General features: G+C 40.0%; 1 protein-coding gene and 1 long non-coding RNA gene across 2 annotated transcripts in view; one reads left to right on the plus strand and one right to left on the minus strand.

The window, feature by feature from the left end:
* PARD3B (par-3 family cell polarity regulator beta) overlaps positions 1-22,314 on the plus strand; it is a 1,026,938-nt gene that overhangs the window by 456,603 nt on the left and 548,021 nt on the right. The window contains exons 12-14 of the mRNA XM_040474679.1: positions 2,158-2,314; positions 8,157-8,341; positions 9,669-9,720. Coding sequence (XP_040330613.1) covers positions 2,158-2,314; positions 8,157-8,341; positions 9,669-9,720 — 394 coding nt within the window. The remainder of the gene's footprint in view (positions 1-2,157; positions 2,315-8,156; positions 8,342-9,668; positions 9,721-22,314) is intronic.
* Positions 1,891-12,003, minus strand: LOC121030954 (uncharacterized). Its single transcript, XR_005790476.1, has 2 exons — positions 11,813-12,003; positions 1,891-2,308 (listed from the first exon to the last, which is right to left on the minus strand). It is a non-coding gene; the product is annotated as an uncharacterized LOC121030954 (long non-coding RNA).

The following is a 22,314-nucleotide window of genomic DNA, read 5'->3' on the forward strand; positions in this document are numbered from 1 at the left end:
ATATATATATGTGTGTGTGTATATATATATGTGTGTGTGTGTGTGTATGTATGTATATATATATGTACATATATTTTTGTAGTCACTTGCTAATTCTTGCTTTTGAAGATAATCTTGGAGTGGGTTCCATCGTGTAATGGTTAGCACTCTGGACTCTGAAGATAATCTTGGTTGTCCCCATCACTTTCTTGGTCAAGGATATTTTGGCAGATGGCTGATTCCCTCTTTTATGAGTTGAGGTTTTTATTTTTGTTTTTGTTCTGCATTTTGGTCAATGTTTACAAATAACCATTCGCTGACTTCAGATTCCAGCACCATCTTACCAATTCCTCACATAACTCATTGTTTACTTCTGTGAATATCTGTCCTAGCCTGCATCAATGTCTTGAATAATATCTCATCATCTTCCCTGGCTTTGCTTACTGGTCTCACGGAGGGACTCTCATACTTACCAACCTCCCTCTCCTGATCATCACCCGTATCAATGATTTGTTAAATGACTTGATTTCTGTTTATCTCAATTGCCTACATGAAGTGGTCACTGACTCTACTGAACTGTCCTGGGTAGGCACTTGCTAAAGCCTGGCCTTGTCACAGGTGACTAGCATGAAGGTCATGCTGCCATGAACAGAAACAGGTCAAAGGGGCAGCTGATAGGAGGGTAGGGAGAAGTGTAATTTATAACACAGTTCAAGCAGAGGTGATATTTAGGTGGTTAGAGAGAGGGACAAGAACTCTCATTAGAATTCCATGTTTTTTAGTAATACTAGAAGATGAAGTTTATTCCTTAGGTGTTAATTCCATCAGTGTTTAGTCGCCAGGCCCCATGCTAAACTCTGGGAGTATAGAAGTGGGTGATTTAGATTCCTCCAAGGTATTCACTCTCTGGAGTAATACATGGGTATGATAATCTGTGTATATTTATCTACTTATTTACCCTGTGTAGCATAATTTCCTTGAGTTAATATTCAGCATATGAAATGTGATCAATAAATCTAGAAAGAAGGATGGAAGTTAGGAGAGTGACAGTCTGAAACTTATTAACCATATGACTAATGCACCTAAGTTTTCTCATTTGCAGAATATTGGAGTAAATGTTTTCAGCTGATCTCTTGTTGAACGAAACGGTTCTGCAAAGATTCCAGAAATGTTTGACTTTAAATGCTTTTGAAAAGTATAATAAAAATAATGTGCACACTTAAATAAAGGCAGTATACCTAGAATTTTCCTCATCAGGAGAGCCTCGTTGTTCTTGTCCCAAACTTATAATTAAATATTGCAAAGTTGGCCTAAAGGTTACCAATTTGATTTAGGTCTATAACTAAAAAATTCACATGCAGGTTAATAAAATACTGCTTTTTTTTCCCTGTTTCACTTGCTGTGTTCCATGCAATATTTTGCTTGGCCAGTGAGTTCTGCTATTAAGTCTCTGTCACTAGCCCACACCTGTAATACCCACCTCAGCTCTAAGAAGCTAGGACTTTTAGGACTCCTAAATGAAAAGTGCTTTTTACCCAAAGTCATCAGAATGGGTGGTTCTTTTTGATTTAACAGCTTATTAAGATGTAATTCACAACATACAATTCATCTGATTAAAGTTTACAATTCAGTGGGTTTTAGTGTATTCACAGAATCATACAACTATCATCACAGACAATTTAGGACATTTCACTACACCAAAAAGAAACCCCACACCCCTTCATAACACTCCTTAGTCTCCCCACTCGGCAGCCCAGCCCCCACCATGGGCAACCACTTATCTACTATGTTTTTATAGATTTGCCTATTCGGGACATTTCATGTAAATAGAATCAAACAATAAGTGATCCTTTATAACCGGCTTATTTAATTTAGCATAATGTTTTCAAGATGCATCTATGTTGCAGCAAGTATCAGTACTTCATTTTTATTGCCAAAAAATATTCCATTTCATGAATGTACCACATTTTATGTACCCATTCACTGTTTTATGGACGTTCGGTGCGTTTCCACACTTTGGCTATTATGATGAATGCTGTTAGGAACATCTGTATACAAGTTTTGGCATGCACATATGTTTTCATTTCTTTTGGGTATATACTTAGGAGTGAAATTGCCGGGTCCATACGCCAACCCTGAAGTTAACCATCTAAGAGATGTCCACACGATTTTCCGTAGATCCCGTACCACTTTGCATTCCCACCAGCAGTAGATAAGGGCTCCGGTTTCTCCACATCCTCACCAACACTTGTTATTGTCTGTCTTTTGGATGATGGTCATCCTCAGGGGTGTGAGGTGGCCTCTCGCTGCGGTTTCGATTTGCATTTCCCTGAGGGTAGAACGGATAGATCTTGAAAGAAAAAGGTCAGAGTGACAAAGACAAAAACTAGGAGAAAGTACACAGAGGGAAAGGGATACCAAGGATGGAAGCATAAAAGTCAAGTTGCTTAGCGAACTGACCAAGAGGCAGGTCATGGTGGGCAGGGCAGTGCTTCCTAGAACCTTTTTTTCTGGATTATGGCTTTGACCCAAGTCTCCATGGTGCTGAAGTTGCAGTCTTTCATGAAAAGGTACGGACGTATTTGTGTGGTAGCTCGTTCTTACACTATTTGTGTGAAAAGAAGTGATGTAAAGCAGTATAAAGCTGCTTTTTAAAGGTAATCAGCCTAAATGTCCATCAACTGATGAATGGATAAAGAAATTGTGGTTTATATACTCAATGGAGTACTACGTGACAATGAGAAAGAATGAAATATGGCCTTTTGTAGTGACGTGGATGGAACTGGAGAGTGTGATGCTAAGTGAAATAAGCCATACAGAGAAAGACAGATACCATATGTTTTCACTCTTATGTGGATCCTGAGAAACTTAACAGGAACCCATGGGAGAGGGGAAGAAAAAAAAAAAGAGGTTAGAGTGGGAGAGAGCCAAAGCATAAGAGACTCTTAAAAACTGAGAACAAACTGAGGGCTGATGGGGGGTGGGAGGGAGGGGAGGGTGGGTGATGGGTAATGAAGAGGGCATCTTTTGGGATGAGCACTGGGTGTTGTATGGAAACCAATTTGACAATAAATTTCATGTATTCAAAAAAAATAATAAGAAATAAATAAAGGTAATCAGAGTAGTTGGGATGTGTCGAGTCCTCCTACCCACCCCCTTCCCAGTGCTCCAGCCTGTGGTCATGCCTGCCGCTCTGCCGTTGATTTTGCGTTTCCCTTCACTTATAATGATCTCCCCCGTTTTCTCCATCCACATCCCATCCTTAGTCTTGGGTGACATGCAGACCACCTGCTCGTGCAAACTCCTCTGACCTCTTGCACATTGGCAGGGTGCCTTTAGGCCGTGTATGGCACTTAGGTAGTTTGCACTGTTGTGCTTTGCCCTTCATGATGGAATTGTCTGGCGCTGTTCATGTTATTTTCTATGTACTTGCGAGTATCCCTGTGCGTTCCTTAAGGAGAAGGCATGGGTTTAGGCTACCTAATATTGCCTATAAAGCCAGCAACATAATAGGTGTTTAGTGCGTCTAACATTTGTTAAATTAAATCAAAGTGTTATTTTTTGTTTCATCTAAACTCTCAGAATTTCATAAATGCAGAGAAGTTCTCACTGGCCTTGGGAAAAAATACCCATGTTACAAATTCATTAATACAAAACAAGGGGAAGGGTTTATATTTTCAGATAAAAATAATTTATTTCCAGGTCAGATCACCTTTACAAGTATAACATTTATTCAGGGAATTGATCATTTAAGAAGGATCTGAGGAGTGCCATCTATGCTTGTTATATATAAGACTTGTTCTATGTATGAAAATACTTTTGAAATGTCTCTGTGTTGTCAAAGTCAGATGGGTAATATTGACTTAAGGTGGCATTTCCCTCCAAGTTTAAAAATTCTAGGGTCAGGGCCCCTGGGTGGCTCAGTCGGTTAAGGGTCCGCCTTCAGCTCAGGTCAGGATCTCATGGTTCGTGGGTTAGAGCCCCGTGTCGGGCTCTGAGCCCGGAGCTTGCTTCAGATTCTGTGTCTCCCTCTCTCTCTTCCCCTCCCCAGCTTGCACTCTGTCTCTCAAAGATAAATAAACATTAAAAACGTTTAAAAAAAAAAAAAAAGGAAAAAAAAAACCTCTAGGGTCATGAGGGTGGGGCAGTTAAGTTTAGGGATTCTGTTGAGTTGTCCTCGATGTTAGTCTTCTGGAACATTGTACTCGACTCCTGTGCTTGAGCTCTCAATCCGAAATTAGAGATGGGCAAAGTCAAGCAAACAAGGCAAAGGTTAACACGGGCAGGCTAACAGGAACCATATGGGAGTTGTCAGTCTGAAGTGAGGTCCCGCTAGAGGCCTTCCCTTCAGAGACCATGACTACTCAACTGGAAATCTGACCAGGAAGGGACCCCCTAAGTGACCTCTCCTCAGAGCACCTCAGCAGAAAGAGTGACAGAGTTCAGAGAGAGGTGATGGGTGACAGGAGAGCAGAGACAGCACAATTACCTATGGGTTGCCTCAAAATGGCAGGGCTCTAATATAGTAAATAAACCACATGTGAATAATTTCATGAACCTATATAGATAGGTCTGCAACTGGAAAGGTGTCCTGAGAAGGACTATTTCAGCAGTTCAATAGACATATATCCACCCTGGCTGAATCTAAATTTTAAAACTCTCCTGAGGATTCAAGAACAGATTCTGAGTAGCTGGCACATAGAAGAAAATAATTATCTAGACTTCTTTATAAAACAATACAATTTATAGTATTGTTCAGATGGTAAGCAAATTATGTGTTGTTGATTTTCCTGATTCTGAGGAGGCATTGGGGCCACAAATTATTACCGCTCACATTTTAGGGGTAACTTTTCAACCACTGCTCAGATCGCCACTGGAGGTGGTAACTTGAAAGACTGACTAAAAAGTGGAACTAGAATGCATGGGATTGCTGTGTGGCAAGAAAGAGGGGACATTGTTTACTGAACATCTATTATGTTGTAGGCATTTTGCTGGACACATTATTCATTCACATTCACTCATTGAAAAGACACTGTGCCTTTTAATTCTTGCTTTATGTATGGGGACACTGAGACTCAAGGAAGTTAAGAAACTTGATGTATTCATATAAAGTAAATGGTAGAAATGGGGAACCTGGGTCCTTTTAATCCCATACCTCATGTCAGGGACACCCAGGTGGCTCATTCGGTTAAATGTCCGACTTCAGCTCAGGTCATGATCACGCGGTTTGTGAGTTCGAGTCCTGTGTCGTGCTCTGTGCTGACAGCTCAGAGCCTGGAGCCTGCTTCAGAATTTGTGACTCACTCTCTCTCTGCCCCTCTCCTGCTCACTATCTGTCTCTCTCTGTCTCTTAAAAAATAAATAAATGTTAAAAATTTTTTTTAACTAGTTCTACTTTAAAAGGTATATTGCTGTGTCATAAAAATAGATGTGTATTATACATCCTTGTTCATATTGATATATTACTTGTTCATATTGACTTCAATATATAATTCTATTACTTTGTTAAATAACCATGCCAGCATCTTCTGCAGCCAGTCTACTTTTAAACGTACTATTTATGACTGAATTCTACCAGAGATCACAATTTGCCAACTAACATTAAACTAGAAAATGCCTCCATTCAAAATTTCCTCCAAACGATCTTTAGAAATGTATTTTAAATTTCAGTCTAGTGAAACCAACTTAGAGTGAATCTTAATGGGCTAGAACAAAATAGATTTGGGATTGATTTTTTTCATAAAATATGCAAAGCCCTCTTTTTAAATAGATTTTTTTTCCTCTGTGATATTGCTCCTTTTCTCTTATTTAACAACGAATTTGTCTAAAACGTTTCTTTTTCAAATTTTACTTAAATTACAATAGAATGGATGCCTTAGAATTTCCAAGGTAGAGATGGAAAGTACAGAGAAAGTCCAGATTCTAGACCATGTTAACTTCAGGCAAGCGTTTTGCCTACAGCTGTTCTCAGGAATGATGTACAAGTTTTACTATGTTTAAAACTGTTTTCAGGCTCCATTCTGCAGAATATTATCATTTGTTAAGCAATACAAGCATGCACAACTGTAACAAGCCAGAACACTGTTGGGCCCCCCACCCCCTTACTTCACACATCCACTAGGCAGACTGTTTACAGCAGACAATATCTATGCAAGATGTCCCTCTACATCTTTCTCTTTTGCTTGCTTCTTGTTAGTTACAAAGATACATACTGTGCCAGGCACTAAGCTGGTTTCAGCAGCTATTTATTTAGATTGTGTGAACTGGAGCTGAACTTGAACCCAATTAATAGCAACTGAACTTGAACAAACTGATATGAAATCATTACAGGCTCAGTTCCCTGGTCCATTATCCCTGAAGAGATCATCCGACAGCACTCCAGGTGCCTTTTCTATGCCAAATCTTGGTGCAGTGCCCAATCAGAAAGTGTCGGGGGGATTAGAAGTTCGGTTGCATTGGAGTTAGCTCATTACCACATTTGTGATCGCTTTCACAGAGAGGAGAGGTGGTGATCCCAGTGGGCGGGATTGCAGAGAAGGCTTTGTTTTCAACACCATCTGGCACATGGTTGGCACTCATTAACACAGCACAATGTTGATTAAAATAATAATTGTACACGGCAGCAATGCTGCTTAGATGGGTCCCTACCTTTGGCCTTCCAGCAGAGGAAATGGAAGAAGATGAAAGCTGAGGGGGTGCCTTTGGTAGCTATGGTCACTGGGTTTGCATCTTTCTTGGTGCCTACACCTTCCCCAAATCATAAACTTTCCTCTTTATTTTCATGGATTTATTTACTTTCAGCAGCAATATTTTTCTCCTTCCTTCCTTCCTTCCTTCCTTCCTTCCTTCCTTCCTTCCTTCCTTCCTTTCTTTCTTTCTTTCTTTCTTTTTCTTTCTTCTGTTATTAAAATGAGCCTGACCCTCTTCCCAGACCCTAGCTAGATGCTTGATGCTATACTGCAGCCAGGATAAATGTGCTAAAGGACATTCCATACAGTGATATTTTTTCTGCAGCTTGACTTGAATGTAGTTGATGGTTTTAGGTCTTCCTCCTTTAAAGGATGCATTTGTGGACTCAACCATTCAGGTGCTTAGTAAGACTGTACCGTTCTTCCTTGGGAAGACAAACGCAGCTTTACATCAGCAGGTCCAGGGCTCAGGTCTGGCAGAATCTGCTTCGATTTGTTTGCAGGAGTCTCCTCAGAAGGTGTGCTTTGGATGTGGACAGGGAGGCAGGCTTTGGACAACGACTAGTTGGGTTTAGATCCCCCTTTTACCATATACTCGGTATGTGGAACAAAACACTTAACTTTCTTTTGGTCTCTGTTTCCTTAGCTGGGCAATGGGGTAAGCCCTAGACTTGCTATGAAGATTCACAGAGAATTTAGAATCATGCCTGTTGCTTGATGAGATATTGAGGAGGTTAGCTATGACCATGTATGTATCACCATCATTTTCTGCAAGAGTGCATGTTTCCCTAAGAATGTGCCTCAGGTGTACTTCAATTCCGCCCCCCACCCCAAATGATAGGACTTACTAGCTGTGGTAATGGAGGTGTGGCTAAACAAATATGGATCCAGATATGTTAATCAACTCTTTCTGATGAGACACAATGATTTAATTCCTTGCCTTGCGAGACTAAGGTGAGAAGAAGCCATTTGATATGGGTAGGTTTCTAATAGATAAGTTAATACATTTATACTGTCATAGCTACTGAACTTCATCATTTGTTTCCAGAGCAGATTACGTATATGTTATGCAACAGAAATTAGTTGTGTATTTCAGCCCTGTAGGCAGTGAGCGTGTGGTTTTCTCTGGTCGTGGAACCGTGAACAGCATGTCCCCTGGCAACCTAATGATTTGTGCCCTGTGGTGCTGAGTGTAACCAGGTTTTTCATTCTGCCATTTGGTATGTGCAAAAGCCTTCGAGATATTGGTTTTCTGCAGGACTGTTTAAACATCATTTATTCCACCAAGAGCAGATGACAGACATTTTAGATGCGAGAGAAAGACTAAATGCGTTTGGTTTAACTAGCAGCATTAAAAAGGCTACATCTTTGTGTTATTGCTGTTTATCTTCTTTCCAGCAGTGGAATACTGAGCTTCCCCAGGCTGTGATTCAGGTATTAATGCCGAGTTTAGGTCGGGCAAGAGTGTGTTCAGTCTGTGACACTTAGATAGCAGAGGCGAACTGCTCACGGCTATTAGGCAGGAGTTTCTGTGTGCCAGTGATTGCATGCTTGTGGCTCATAATCAGAGTGATCCACAGCGACCATTAGACGGTCTTGCCACAGCTGCTGTCTTGGGTCTGCTGTTTTCGCCAAAAATGTCAGCATTCCTCCTACAGACCTGCCCGTATGATGTATGCTGCACAGTCTCCTTTCCTTGTGCTGAATCACTTGCCGCTAATGTTACGGAAAACTTTTAGTATGTTGGTGGAGTTGTCTCCTACCATTCCCAGGAAGAATAAGTTGGGATAAATAAATGATTTTTTTTTTCCGTAATTGATACTTTGGGAGTGGTGACAGAATTTGTGCCACTGTGTTCTCTTGGGCAGACTGGTTTCTAGATTCTCTGCCTTGGTTGACATTGCCCTGCTTGAGAATCAGCAGTGATGTGTCATGCTTCTGGGTTTCCTGTTTCTAGGGTTCCTATCAAGCAGACATGTAAAAAGCCAAGACCCTCTCTGGGTTTAATACCAGTCTGGCTCTGATGTCCAAAGGTGATCCCTACCCCACGTCCTTCCTCCTCACCCCCTACCTCAAATCCCCTGACCCCTCAACACACATACGCTTTATATCTGACCTTGTAAGTTGGATCAGCAGCCTGTATTACGGATTGGTCATTTGATTCTGTATATCCTGGCTCAGACCCACTTGTGTCCCTGCATGATTGCTGAACCTACATCAGTCCGAACTCTCCCAATTCCTTCTTTAATTGAACAAACACGTATACACTGGCATACAGCAGTAAGAAGACAAACAAGATCTCTCTTCTGAAGAAGCTTCCTTTCTGGCTGAGTCTGAAATTATGTATGTAAACAAATGCACAGAGCCTTTCTGTTAGTAACAAAGAAAACTAAACAGGGTGAAGGAGTACATAGTAACCATGAGAGAGCTACTCTGAGAGGAGAGGAAAGGGCAGAAGAGCATTTGGAACAGAGGGATCAGCCAGTGCAAAGGCTGCCGCCCAGAGGCCTGGGACATAATAGAAGCGGGTGGGTGGGTGGATGAGCAGGTGACCACCCACTGGAGTGTCAGGTCTCCTGTGAAGTCCCCTCCACCAGTTACAATTACAGTTCCCTTTCTGGCTCCTATAGCACTTTGCAGGGACTGCTTGCCTATGGTTGGTGACATTGTCTTATGCATTAAATGTGTGTATAAGTCAGTCTCTTCAGAGGCCTTTGGGGTCAAGGACCATAACATATTTATCTTTGTTTCCCCAGATTTAGCACAGTTCCTAAAGTTAGCAAGCTTCTAGTAAATGTCTAAGCAAAATAAATATTAAGTAGGACATAAAAATCCAAACACCGAATGGCTCTGGATGTAGAATATCATGCTCACTCCTGGGCTGGAAGTGTTTCCTTGCAATCCCTCAGAAACTTCTCAAGCCACGCTGGGGTTCAAACCTACTGTTTCACATCCTCTGAGGCAAATTTAGAGCTCTTTTTCTTTCTTCAAACACTTTAGATCATGTCTCAAAGCAAAGGAAATGCATTTCGCATTGCAACCCCGCACACAGGTGAGTATAAAACAAAGTGTATCGTTACTATGTGTAACACACACTGATATTTTCTGTACCGTTTTCTATACCGTCCGTGGTACGGAATGCTGATCATGACCCCACAAGTGGCTTTCAAGAGTCATAAGTGGGTTGCAACGCACAGAGTGAGAAAATCCTGCTTTCGAGAGTCAAGAGATTCTCCCGAGGTAGACTTCAGAGAAAGCAGCATGAACTCTACCCGGAACCCAGGATGCCTGAGTACATCTCTGACCATTTGTGGAATATTTGCACAAAAACGATCAGTGACCACGTGGCAACCAAGTCAAGCCAGCTATCACTGAAAAACACTTAGGTTGGCTACTAGGGGCAACCTAGTTAGAATTCAGGTTTTGAATGCAGAGAAGTTGCTGGAAGTAGGTCTCCTAGTCATTCCGTCCACCACATCTATAGACCACATTATGAATGTTTTAGGTAAACGTGTTCCTCTCTAAAATGAAACTGTGGGCCCACTGAGATATAAGTGATTTAACATTTCCTCTGCCAATATGTTTATATAAATATTGCTGTCGTTAAGCGTGTTCAAATAGCAGAACTATTTCAGTCTTTTTATCTCTTTAAAACTAATTTAAATCTGAGCATTAAAAGACTGTTTGATACCATATGTTTGTTTTAGATAGGAAATGAAATCTATTCTAAACATAAGGGTTTATGAAATCTGTATTCTAAAAATAAGGGCTTATAAAATTAGTATATAGGAGTAGAAGTTGTGGTAGATTATTGCATGGCCGCAGATTCCTGCCATCTAGTGCGCCTGACTCTTTGGTGTCATCATGTGATTTTGCTGCTCCTAAACATGCAGAGGGAGAGTATATCCTCTCACCCCTTCCCTAAATGCTCTGCTTTGTTATGAATCCAACGTTTTCTGCATAATATTTTTGTGGCATGTAAGTCTAGTTTGAAATTGCTGGTTTATCTCTTTGAAGACCCTTTAGGAGCTACTTTTGAAAACGACCAGGGGCTATGGACAAAGAGTATCACGAGCCTTTTGCAAAAATATTGGATAGACTTCAAGAACATAACCAAAACCTGTCACAAACTAGAAAGATAGCCATCACATGTCCCACGCAGCTGTGTACGTGGAGGGAACAAATTAAATGTTCTAGCAATGCCCCCCCCCCCCCCACCGACCTGGGCATTCAACCTATTTAATTTTGAGACCCAGATACTTCTCTGCGAAAGCCGTTCTGTGTGTGTGCACATGCCTGTGTATTTTCCAATCTAGATGGATACCATAGTGTGAGATAACCTAGATGAGCTTTGTACAAAGACGGTTCTGATAGCATCCAAACTTTCGTGGATGGCTTATAAGGACAATTACTCCTTTTCTATGTCAGCCTCTTTTGAAAACAGCACGGTGTATAGGTTTGCTTGCCCTAGGAAGACCTGAAGATGAGATTATGATCCTTCATCTCAAATCAAAGAAGGCTTGTCGCAGGAACCATTTGACAAGTTCAAATACAGGCTGACTTAGATACTGGCTTCTTATCAGCACCTGTAACTTAATGCTTTTCATAGGTGGTATGTTTATGTTGTTAAATTGCATTATCAAGTTGCCTCTCATCTTTGTAGAGTTTGCTTTAATTTGCTATTTTATCACTTCTTATCAAAATTGTCGATTTTGCACTATTTGCTTATAGGAAATACTAACTTAGTAATAATACAGCACTTATAAGCAAGTGACGTAAACCACATGAAACAGTTATCACTTTCAAGTTAATAAACATCTCATGTCCTGGTATAATTTGGTGTATTCCCAGGACCTGTGGAGAAAATAGTTCTATAAACTTATTTTTTGTGTCCCTTAAAATAGTCATGGATTTCTAATCTTTGGCTTATTTGATTTAAATTGATTGAAACCCAGTCATTCCTCTGACTCTCAAAAATCTATATGTGGAAATTATTTTAAATTCAAACCAAACTCTATATCCTTCACCCTTAGCATTAGCAGGCTCTTTATGTCTAAAACTTGCCTTTGAAAGAGCTTGAATGCTGTTAGCAAGAGCTGTTTGCCTCTTCTGAAGAATCATAGAAACACAATCTAGTTTTGTACCTGTGGCCTTTGGATTTTGATGCACATCGAATTTGATGCCAGGAGTTACACAGAAAAGTCAATAATGATCCGTGGATCATTGCCTTGCTATGCTGGTGGGTGAATTAGTCTGTTGGTGTAATGTGCTCCAGCTTGTGTAATGGACCTATTTAATAGCAAGACAACAGCCATATGAAGCACCTGGGTGGTCTTTCAGGGTACTTTCAAGTGGATTAGATTGCAGTTATCTAACATGAGGTCACAAAGGCCTGGGCAGCTGGGGCCATTTCCACATCATGGAGATAATATGACCCCTGACTACTGCATGCACAAGGTAAAAGGTGCCTGAGGTCAGAGCCGACCCCTAGGCTCTAAGAGTAAGCTATGGGTCAGCAAATGAGGTCTCAAGCACCAGTTATGAATGTGGGAAAAGTCTCCACGCCGGACAGGGCCGTCAGATTTTCCTTTGGCACTTTCATTAGACGTGTTTCTTGCCAGGAAAGCCTGGCTTCTGTGTTTTCTGGATTGAACGTTAGTTGATTGACTCTTGTTTAGCAATTAAGTGATATTACATAGAAACTATACCTTCCATATCAGAAGTAAGGGCCCGAGAGGCATTAGGTTCCTTTGCTGCCTCAAAAGACAACATTTGGGGCACACAGGCATTGGCCTAAAACCATCTTTTGAGTGTTCCTAAGAGATAAAGGTGGCTCCAAAATGCACCACTTCTTCCAGTCCTACCAGGGACTTTGATTGATCCAATAAAATGTAATGATCAAAGGTTTCAAATGCAGCTGATAAATCATATAGATTTGTGCCCAGGATGCCTTAAATGGACTTGTGGATGTTTCTCATCTATCATGAAGCACTTGGTGATTTGAATTTAGTACTTTGATGTTGCCAGTAATTGTTTGCAACTGCGGCTGAATGGCCTGAAGGCATTGCTGAATGCTCCCCTTTCTCGTCTTGCAAGGAGCTAGTGAAGTAGTCTTTCAGATTAACTCAGTGGGAGCTGTGGCCTAAAATTTAGGACAAAAGAAAAGTTCCATAAACACTTGGTATAGACCAACATCACTGCCCTAATGAACCATCCCAAATGTGTTCCATGCTGAATCAAACGATCCCCCCCAAGTCCGAACCATTCCACTGGATACATGTTAAGATTCACTTTCTGGCTTTTACAAGGAAATATGCCAGAAAAAAAAATACCAAAACAAAACAAAAAACGGGATATCTTCACTTATTCTTTTAGTGAACATTTTTCATATATGAATCTGCAAATGTCTTTCAAGAATGTATTTAAACCTATTTCTCAATATTTGAAAACAGTGCTTTGGATTGTCTCTTCTTGGAAGACTCACTGCTATTTGAAGTATGTTAAAAGTCCCCCCATTTTAAGACTTTCTAGTGATATTCGTCTGAACCAGATTCCTTCGCTCCTCAATCACTTGCTCATCCAGTTGCGTGGGTCATGCCTATTTTCTGGCTGAACAAATCTTATCAGTATCCATGCATGGAAGTCCATCTTTAGTCTCTAAAACCATGTATCCATCTGCCTAGTCTAAGCGTCTTAATCACGTTAATGTTTTTATTTATTTTTGAGACAGAGAGAGACAGAGCATGAGCAGGGGAGGGGCAGAGAGAGAGAGGGAGACAGAATCTGAAGCAGGCTCCAGGCTCTGAGCCGTCAGCACAGAGCCCGACGCGGGGCTCGAACTCACAGACCGTGAGATCATGACCTGAGCTGAAGTCAGACACCCAACCGACCCAGGTGCCCCACATCTTAATCATTTTATACCAATTTATTAACTTGTATATCTTAGGCATTTCAGAATTCTATTTAAAAGCTCTTCCAAAAGGGGTGCCTAGGGGTGCCTGGGTGGCTCAGTCGGTTAAGCATCTGACTTCGGCTCAGGTCATGATCTCATGGTCTGTGAGTTCGAGCCCCGCGTCAGGCTCTGTGCTGGCAGCTCAGAGCCTGGAGCCTGCTTTAGATTCTGTGTCTCTCCATCTCTCGGCCCCTCCCCTGCTCATGCCCTGTGTCTCTCTGTCTCTCAATAATGAAAAAAACATTAAAAAAATTAAAAAAGAAAAACAAATGGAGTGCCTGGGTGTCTCAGTCGGTTAAGCGTCTGACTTCATGTCAGGTCACGATCTCATGGTTCATGAGTTCGAGCCCCAAATCAGACTCTCTGCTGTCAGCACAGAGCCTGCTTCAAATCCTCTATCCCCCTCTCTGCTCCTTCCCTAGTTGTTCTCTCTCTCAAAATAAATAAATAAAAAAGTTAAAAAAATAAAAAATAAAAGCTCCTCCAAAGAATCTTTTCAAGCTAACTCAACTATTATCCTTCTAGTTATTACACAGGTTGCCATAAATCTTATGAATATTGATTAATCTTATAAGTATCTAGGATGTAAGATTGTAAACTATGGAAAACTAAAAGATCAACTGGGCAATGGACTCCTTCATAAACCACAGTAATTGACAAGATCGTAGTCAATATTTCAAAGCTTCTACTGCGGTTGTTTAACACTGGTGTTGATGTCACTTTTATGCTCATTTATCATTAAGTTGCAAGGGTGATAACATATGCTACATCAGTGTGACTAGTGTTTGTTTTAAAATAAATGTTGATGATGAAGAAAAAAGTGTTAAGTAAAGGGAAACAAACCTGACAGCAGCAATTTATTTACATGTTAGGGGCATAGACCCCTCTTCCCCCCCACCACCCCCACAATTCTCTTGTCTGGGACACTTCAGATTCCAAAGATATCTGAATTTAGAGGTTGATCTTTGTTCCTCTCACTCTGCTTAGTTCAATTCAACATACATCTGTCAGTTACCCACTTTTCTAGGGATGCTAAATGATTGACTAAGGTGAGTTGCTTGGTATTAAAGAGCTCACAGTGTAATGTTCCCCCAACTTACTCCCTCCCCATCACTTCATACATTCTTGCTTAAGCACTTGCTTTATCCCAATCTTAAGTACACATAATTATTTGTGTACTTGTTTATATCTGTCTTCCTCCAACTATCTTCAGGCTCTATAAAATCAAGACCTCTGTGTGTTGTGTGCTGATAATATCCAGAGTGCCTAGAACACTTCGTAGTATATTTTAGTCATTCAATAGATGTTAAAGTAGTAAATACAGGGGTTACAACAAAGATACAACTCTACACATAAGACAAAGTGGGATGTGACATCCCACTAAAAAGGTTCAGGGCAGATCAACATTTTGTAGGGTTCTCGATGTACAAAATCTGGGGAGATGGCTATTTAAGAAAAGGAGCATCCATGTTCAATTCAGAACATAAAAATGTCTACTAATGATTAAAAATCACAACAATTTACAAATTAATATACTGGAGATGTCATAAAATTTGAAAAAAAATAATGATATGCTAACTGATTACATATTAATTCATGCCTGAAAATAACTCTGTTAACTCTTTTCCTCACAATTCTTGGCTGCATGTTCTTTAATAACCTCTTCATATGTAATATTCTTTATACGTTGAACAAATGAGTGGTTCAGTCTTTGCTGTTTCATGGCTATTCAAGATGCTCGTTAAGTAATATTTGGGATGTGTAAACATGGGGCTTCATTACATTTCTGTGAAACCATTACAAGTTTGTATCTCAGTAGCATGGGAATTTTAATTCTGTGCTGCATTTCCCATATGAGAGAGAACTTCCCATTGGTCAAGGTATCCATGAGAACCGAATTACCCAAATAGTGAATGAATACTGAATTGTCTGCAATTTATTCATCGGATGAGTGGAAGAATTTTCTGTAGACTGGCCTCTGGCTTTGTGCATTTTAAATCTTGTTTATCTTCCAGTACCCATACCCTTCTGATGCGGGTACAAAAAGAAGTTATTTCTATATGTCACCTGACCCTCTACCTTAGTGTCATGATGCTGGGTGAACCATCACAGTGAGTAACAGGATTCTACATACGTTGCCCACCAGGAAGACTGCTAATAACTATATACAATGTTGTCTGTGAACCATACAAATATAGTCCATTGTATTCAAACAAAATATATCCCCAACTAATATTCCCCTTATCTGGATCCCAGAAATGCCCTTGGCCACCTAGGTTTACCCAACAGGAGGAGTCTTTAGAGTTGGAAGAGATAGAATTAACCTATTGCAATTAAACTATTTTACTTATGTAAAGTTTACAAAATCCTGTAATCTTGTGATCGTGTGGTTTAGGCTCCTCCGGGGATCTTGTGCGGGACCCTGAAGTTACACTTTATTAGCTCCACAGCAAATCTGTGTCTGGTATTCCAAAAAAGTAGAAGTAGACTTAAAGACTGGACAGGATTACAACTGATTACAGTGTTAGAGGATAATAATGTAGAGGGTAGAATCAGCATGAACACTGAGTTTGCAGGGCATTTTTAGGCAATGGCAGATGGTCCTATTTGGCATGTGCCTCATGGCAAAGAATATGGTACAAGATGCAGTCAGATGGGTAGGTTGGGGGAAACCATGAGGTACTTGAATGCCAGAACAAGAAATTAGAGGGGATATGCATAGGTCACATTTCTTCCTTCTACCTCTAAGATTTCGGAGCCTTTATTTGGCTTTATTAGTTCAGATATATTTATTTGTGTTTGCTAATGGTTTGTTGGTTTTTTAGTGTATACCTTTCAAAAATCAGGACATTTGCTTGTACATGAACTCCTCTGTAGCTTGTCTTTGTTTTGTTTTTTAATATTTTAAATTTGACTCTAGCCTAAAACGGCCACTTTTGTATTTCTTTCATGCACATCAGGGAAACACATACAGTGAGTTCTGTCCCTTTATTGCTTGCCATTGTTCTTAATATAACACTTGGGACCTCGGGCATGTCTAGCACATGGCATTAACTGATTTTCAACAGCATGAGTACTTCGATGCTATGAAGTACTTTAAACAATATAAAACATTCTAAATTTATATGTATCAACTGTCCAAAACATGAAACATGTAATATAAGAAAAAGTATGTATCCTCAGGAATATAGCAATAATATACTTTGAGTTGAAGGCATAACCATCTTCAGAGAAAAGTATAATTTCCAAAAAAAGGTCAGTTTAAACCCCCCTCACTTGTTTTTATAACACTAGCACTCCAATTTAAGCAGCTTTGCAAATACTGAAAGTTATTTTATCATGTATGTGCCTGTTCATATCTATGGTGCGGCTGGTGACTATTCTGTGCATTACTGGCATTTATCCTTTTGTGCATAAAATGGGCATGGCTTTTGCAATCCACAATGAAAGAAAAATGATACTGTTAGTCAATTTGAACTTCTTTGCCCCTTTTATGGCAATACTGGGAGTTACTTTCCTAAAGCGGTGATATTTAAGACTAAAATATTTGGACAGCTACAAGTCTGCTAGAATTTGACTTGGTTTCTCTCATGTGGTTTTTCCATCATGGTGTCTGAAAGCATGTCACAGCTGCCGCATTCATCACAATCCAAAACTGGTCAAGCACTCCTGTAGCGAAAGTGGTCTCTTCTCGGCCCTTTGCCGTAAATTGTGCCCCTATTGATATCATTACCAGATTTTTTTAATGGATCTCCAGATTTCAGTACAATGGAGTTTGGTAGGTATCAGTTGAAAAGCCTTATCTAACACCCATAACATCCTTACAAAACAACAACAAAAAATCTAGTTGTCTCCTTTACAAAAATGATGTACTACTTTCACTCATCTTTTTTTTTTCTTTTTTTTTTTTTTTTTTTGAAGTATTGACAGGATTAATCGGAAGCAAATACTGACAAGGCAGTTTAGTCATCTGCAAGAGAGATCATGCACTCCGGAAGGGGTACTTGTGTGCCTTGGCTAGTGGGTCAAGTGTCTTGCCAGACATGCCCATGTGACCATAGCTTAATTTTTGCCTTCTCACCCCTCCTCCCCACGACCTTTCCTTTTACCTGTGTCTCTCTATCCAAATCTTTCTTTCTGCTGACCTCTTTAGATGAAAGGAATGCCCCCTGCATTGAAGAGCTGTCATTCCCCTTATTTTCACACACCTCCTCACATAGAAGATGGGACCCCACAATAGAAAAGTGTCAAGTGAATAAAACTGGAGTAGCAATCAAGTCCAAGAGACTTAAGAACTTAATTTCTCTTGACTTCAATTTTCTAATTGGCTATATAAATCATAGAACTATCTCTTTGTAGATCTGGAACAGGATTTTGGTGTAGCTGATCCAACATGCTTACTTAGCTGATGGGGAAAGAGGTTGGACTCTGGGGTAGAGAAGCTTCCTGGAAGTTATGCCATGCCAGGGCCACCTCTAGAAGGCAGATCTCCTGAACCCCCATCTCTCTTCACCATATCTCAGGAGAACATATCCATATTTTAACGTCAAAATGATTCACTTAATGTCAAATTCATTCAATGAGTGTTGAAGTACAGGATAATTGAAAGGCATTCTTCTAGGTGCTGACTAGTATAAACTCTATTAAGGAAATGTAGTATATGAAACCAAGACATGGCTTATGCATACTATTAATATTATTAATATACTATTAATATTAATTACTAGGGAAAATGTGTCTTTTCCTATTTATCGCTTTTTAAGTTTATAAGATTTTTAACCATTTGCAATTCATTTTTATCATCAAAGTGAGATATTTACCAATTTAGGTATATTTCTATAGCATTTTCCCCTTCCTATTTATCTTGTTGTCCTCAGTGTTCAGTAGCGTTGGCTAGATAGCATGTTTCTTTCTTTAAACTGTCTGTTTTGGTGATTTGATAACTCAGTAGCACAGAAGTGATCCCTTAGAGCAAAGGAAAATTGAAATTCTAAAAATCCTAGGTTTTAACTCCTTCTCTCAACATAACAGTTTATCATGTAAACTCCTATTCCTTTCTCCATTCTCCCACTCGACCTTCCCTCCAGGTTCGCCACTGTGGCTTTGTTAACCACTTGTCATTCTAGATACCCTTTCTTTCTGAAGATTCTGTGAGAACACAGAATTCTGTTTTTCTCATTGTCTTACATGTGATGTCACTGATACACCTGTCCTGATCCTTCCTCTTTTGATTACCTCATCCTTATCTCTGCTCCCTTGTTCTGGAAGCCAATATAATTTCTAATATGAACTCATCCTTATGAATGCCCAACTAAACATCTATTGTCTTGTTTCTCATGTGTTTCAGGACATCTTGTATTAAAAACAAATCCATCTAACCCTCAGTGGGCTAAAGCTAAGACTTGGGGTTCCAACCCATGAAACATGAGATCATGACTTGAACCAAAGTTGGATGCTTAACCAACTGAGCCACCCAGGTGCCCTAAGTTTGTAAGATTTTAACCATTTGCAATTCATTTTTATGAGCGCATGCATGAGACGGGGAGAGGGCAGAGGGAGAGAGAGAGGGAATCTTAAGCAGGCTCCATGTTTGACACGGAGCCCTACGTGGGGCCCAATTCCACAAACTGCAAGATCATGACTTGAGCTGAAATCAAGAGTTGGATGCTTAACCAAATGAGCCACCCAGGTGCCCCAAGGCCACCAACTTCTTACAGAACGCCTGTTGGCACGTTACCTGGGACTGGGACCCCCTAGAGCTCTAGGTATCAATTGCCCTACAATGAATGGCACCAATATTAATGACAAGCTAGCCTTTTGGTTTTGCTCAGGGGACTCGTTAACCATTTTTAGATAAATTTCTACACCATACAATTTAGAACATGTGCCTTTCTGATGTTTGAAATGGGATTCATGTTTAAAGTCCTTGTTTTTTGTTTGTTTTTCCTCTGCCCATTGAGGCATCATGTGGATGATTCTTCTGGACTTTGGTTTCAGTCTCTATAACTGTCTATATTTCTAAGATGTCTTTGAAAATCTCCAGGACAGAATTTTATGTATAACATATTATCTGTCATTTAAGTCAATTCCATCCCAGACACATCCTCTAAATGTAGAAAAAAATCCATCGAGGATGTGTGTGTGTGTGTGTGTGTGTGTGTGTGTGTGTGTGTGTGTGTTATAACAGGGACAGGAACTTCTGGAGATAACTTGTGTTGGCCTTTATATCTCGCATGATTCATTAATGTACCAATTTGATCCTTTTAACTAGTTGCTTCACCTTTTAGCCCTCTTTTTTCCCCCCAAATGGATTAGATGGTCCTTCTCTGGGCTCCTTTATTTACATTTATAGGGGGACATCGGGCAGGTAACTGTACCCCTTTGAATCCTAGTTTTACTATCATTAAAATGGTGACTGCTTGAGCAGTGGGAGGAGACGTGCCATCACTCATAGACACCCAGGAACTGACTCCAGTGCTGGTTGCCTCAAGGCCTGGAGAACCTGAGGAGTCTAGCCATTTTCTTACAAGCAAGAGCGGTGAGTGTGGGAGTAAGTTCAGCCTGAGTGGAATGAAAGCCCTGGATATGCATGGTCAGTGCCCCAGAAAGGATTTTAGATTTTCCTGATGTGGCAAGACCCTATCTTCAAGGACAGGGTCACCAGGAGCTACACACTCGATCAGGAACTCTTCTGCTTTGAGGGTCACTTGCTTCTCTTTGGCTCTCTGTGACTTTCGTTAAGTTTCTGTGCCTCTGCCTAAATAAAGTGGGGCTTGATCTAGTCTACAGTGTGCATGCTCATGGGTATGGGTTCAATAACCCACACGTGACCCCACTGGAACATGGCACTGATACGCATGTGTGTGTAAATTGTTCTTTGTCCTCGCAGCCTCTTTTTAAAAATAAACCCTAAGTAAGCACCCTGACTATTCATCTTAATATCGGCCACTCCATGTAGAGCTCCTGATGCGTAATGAGGCCTCAAATATTGAACTATGTGGAAAAACATAATGCAACTGTATAAGATTTTATGCTTTACACTACAAAACATTTCTTATTTTATTTGGGCTCTGCAGTCAATGGCTTTTAAACTGGTATATCCAAGGAATAGTGCTGTTCTCTTAAGCTGCACTGAGGGCTTTTGCCTCTAAAATCTAAGAGTCCTTTATCAGTTAACTAAAAACTATCAATGAATAATGGGTTATTGGGGTTTTTTTCCATTTCTGAACTCCTTTCCCACAACATCATGTTTTTTTCTTAAAAGCTTTGATTTCTATAGTAAGTCTATACCTGGCTCAGCACAGAATTATGTTTTATTATTTTAATTTACATATAATTTCATGAAAACTGACTTTCAGGTGTTCGATTTTTTGAGCAGATAGCACTGTTCATAACAATAGCAAGTGCTGTTATCTCCTTTTTATTGGGAGGAGGGACATTTCCTGCATAAAAATTGCAGACCGCACAGTACCATGTCCCATGCCTGCCTGCCTTTTTTTCAGCCTCCCATCAATTCTGTGATCTGTTTTTATCACCAGGCTTTAAATGATGAGCTTGTGTCATCAAGCAGCCCAATGTCACAGAGCCAGGAAAGGTGAAGCCCAGTTTTTTTGTCTTCAAAACCCACGGTCTTCTCCACTGCATAGACACATGATAGTTCTTAGAGTCTGACCTTCGCTGTTAGGTTATAAGCTCCTTTGACGCAGAGGTTACATTTTATTTACTTTTTCCCTCACCCAGAAAATTCTATAAAACTGGATGTGGTTGTCTCCTTTTCATTCCGGGTAGCCATGCCTGTAAGGTGGGCCTTCTATCCAAGGTTCTCCCCACATCATCTCCAAGACTTGAAAGTACTCGTCTTCTTTTCTATACTAGGATGTGTCTGTCTTTGTTTTTAAGTTGTGGCTCAGTCTGTTCCTGGAAGTCATCCTCAAATGAGGCTTGGCAATGAAAAAGAAACAAATATTAAATTTGTGTTAAAATTTTGTTTTAAAATTGGTTTTAAAATGAATTTTCAGTTGCCAAGGGAAGGGTTGTTTAAAACTCTCTGAGGTAACAGTTCATATTTAAATATGCTCTGTATTAATTCCTTTACAAAATGATTTATACTTGGTATTAACACATTAAGGCAGCCAAAGAAAAACTAGAAGGTGGCTCACCAGAAGGCATTCAAGTATCTGATCCAGAAAAAGTAGACAACAACAGAACTTACTCCTGATAAGTTGAGAGTATGTTTAAGATCTAGCCATGTTAGTTATTGTTTTTGTTGGGGTTTTTTGTTTTGTTTTGTTTTGTTTTGTTTTGTTTTGTTTTGTTTTGTTTTGGTTAATGTCCCAAAGAGTGGGTACGCTGGTACAACACTGAACTATCTTGTTCTGGGAGACACCATGTAATATTATGGCCTACTGATTGAATGTACAAACTCAAATTCATATTGTTATAGAATTATGTCTTAAATAATTTAACATTTTCTTATTAAAATAGCAGGCATTGATGGAAAGCAGAGTCACAACTATGCCTTATAGCTGCATGAAAATTATCTAGTGTGGCTTTAAGAAAAATATATTTATTACCCAAAAATATAATAGGTCTTGCTGTCCTGTCTCTCTTTTTCTCCCTCTCTCCCTTTCTCTCTCTTTCTCTCTCACTCTCTCTGTCTCTCTCTGTCTCTCTCTGTCTCTCTCTCTCTCTCTC

This window comes from Herpailurus yagouaroundi, unplaced genomic scaffold, assembly GCF_014898765.1.
Source record: "Herpailurus yagouaroundi ecotype Mexico unplaced genomic scaffold, PumYag 140, whole genome shotgun sequence".
NCBI lineage: Eukaryota > Metazoa > Chordata > Mammalia > Carnivora > Felidae > Herpailurus > Herpailurus yagouaroundi.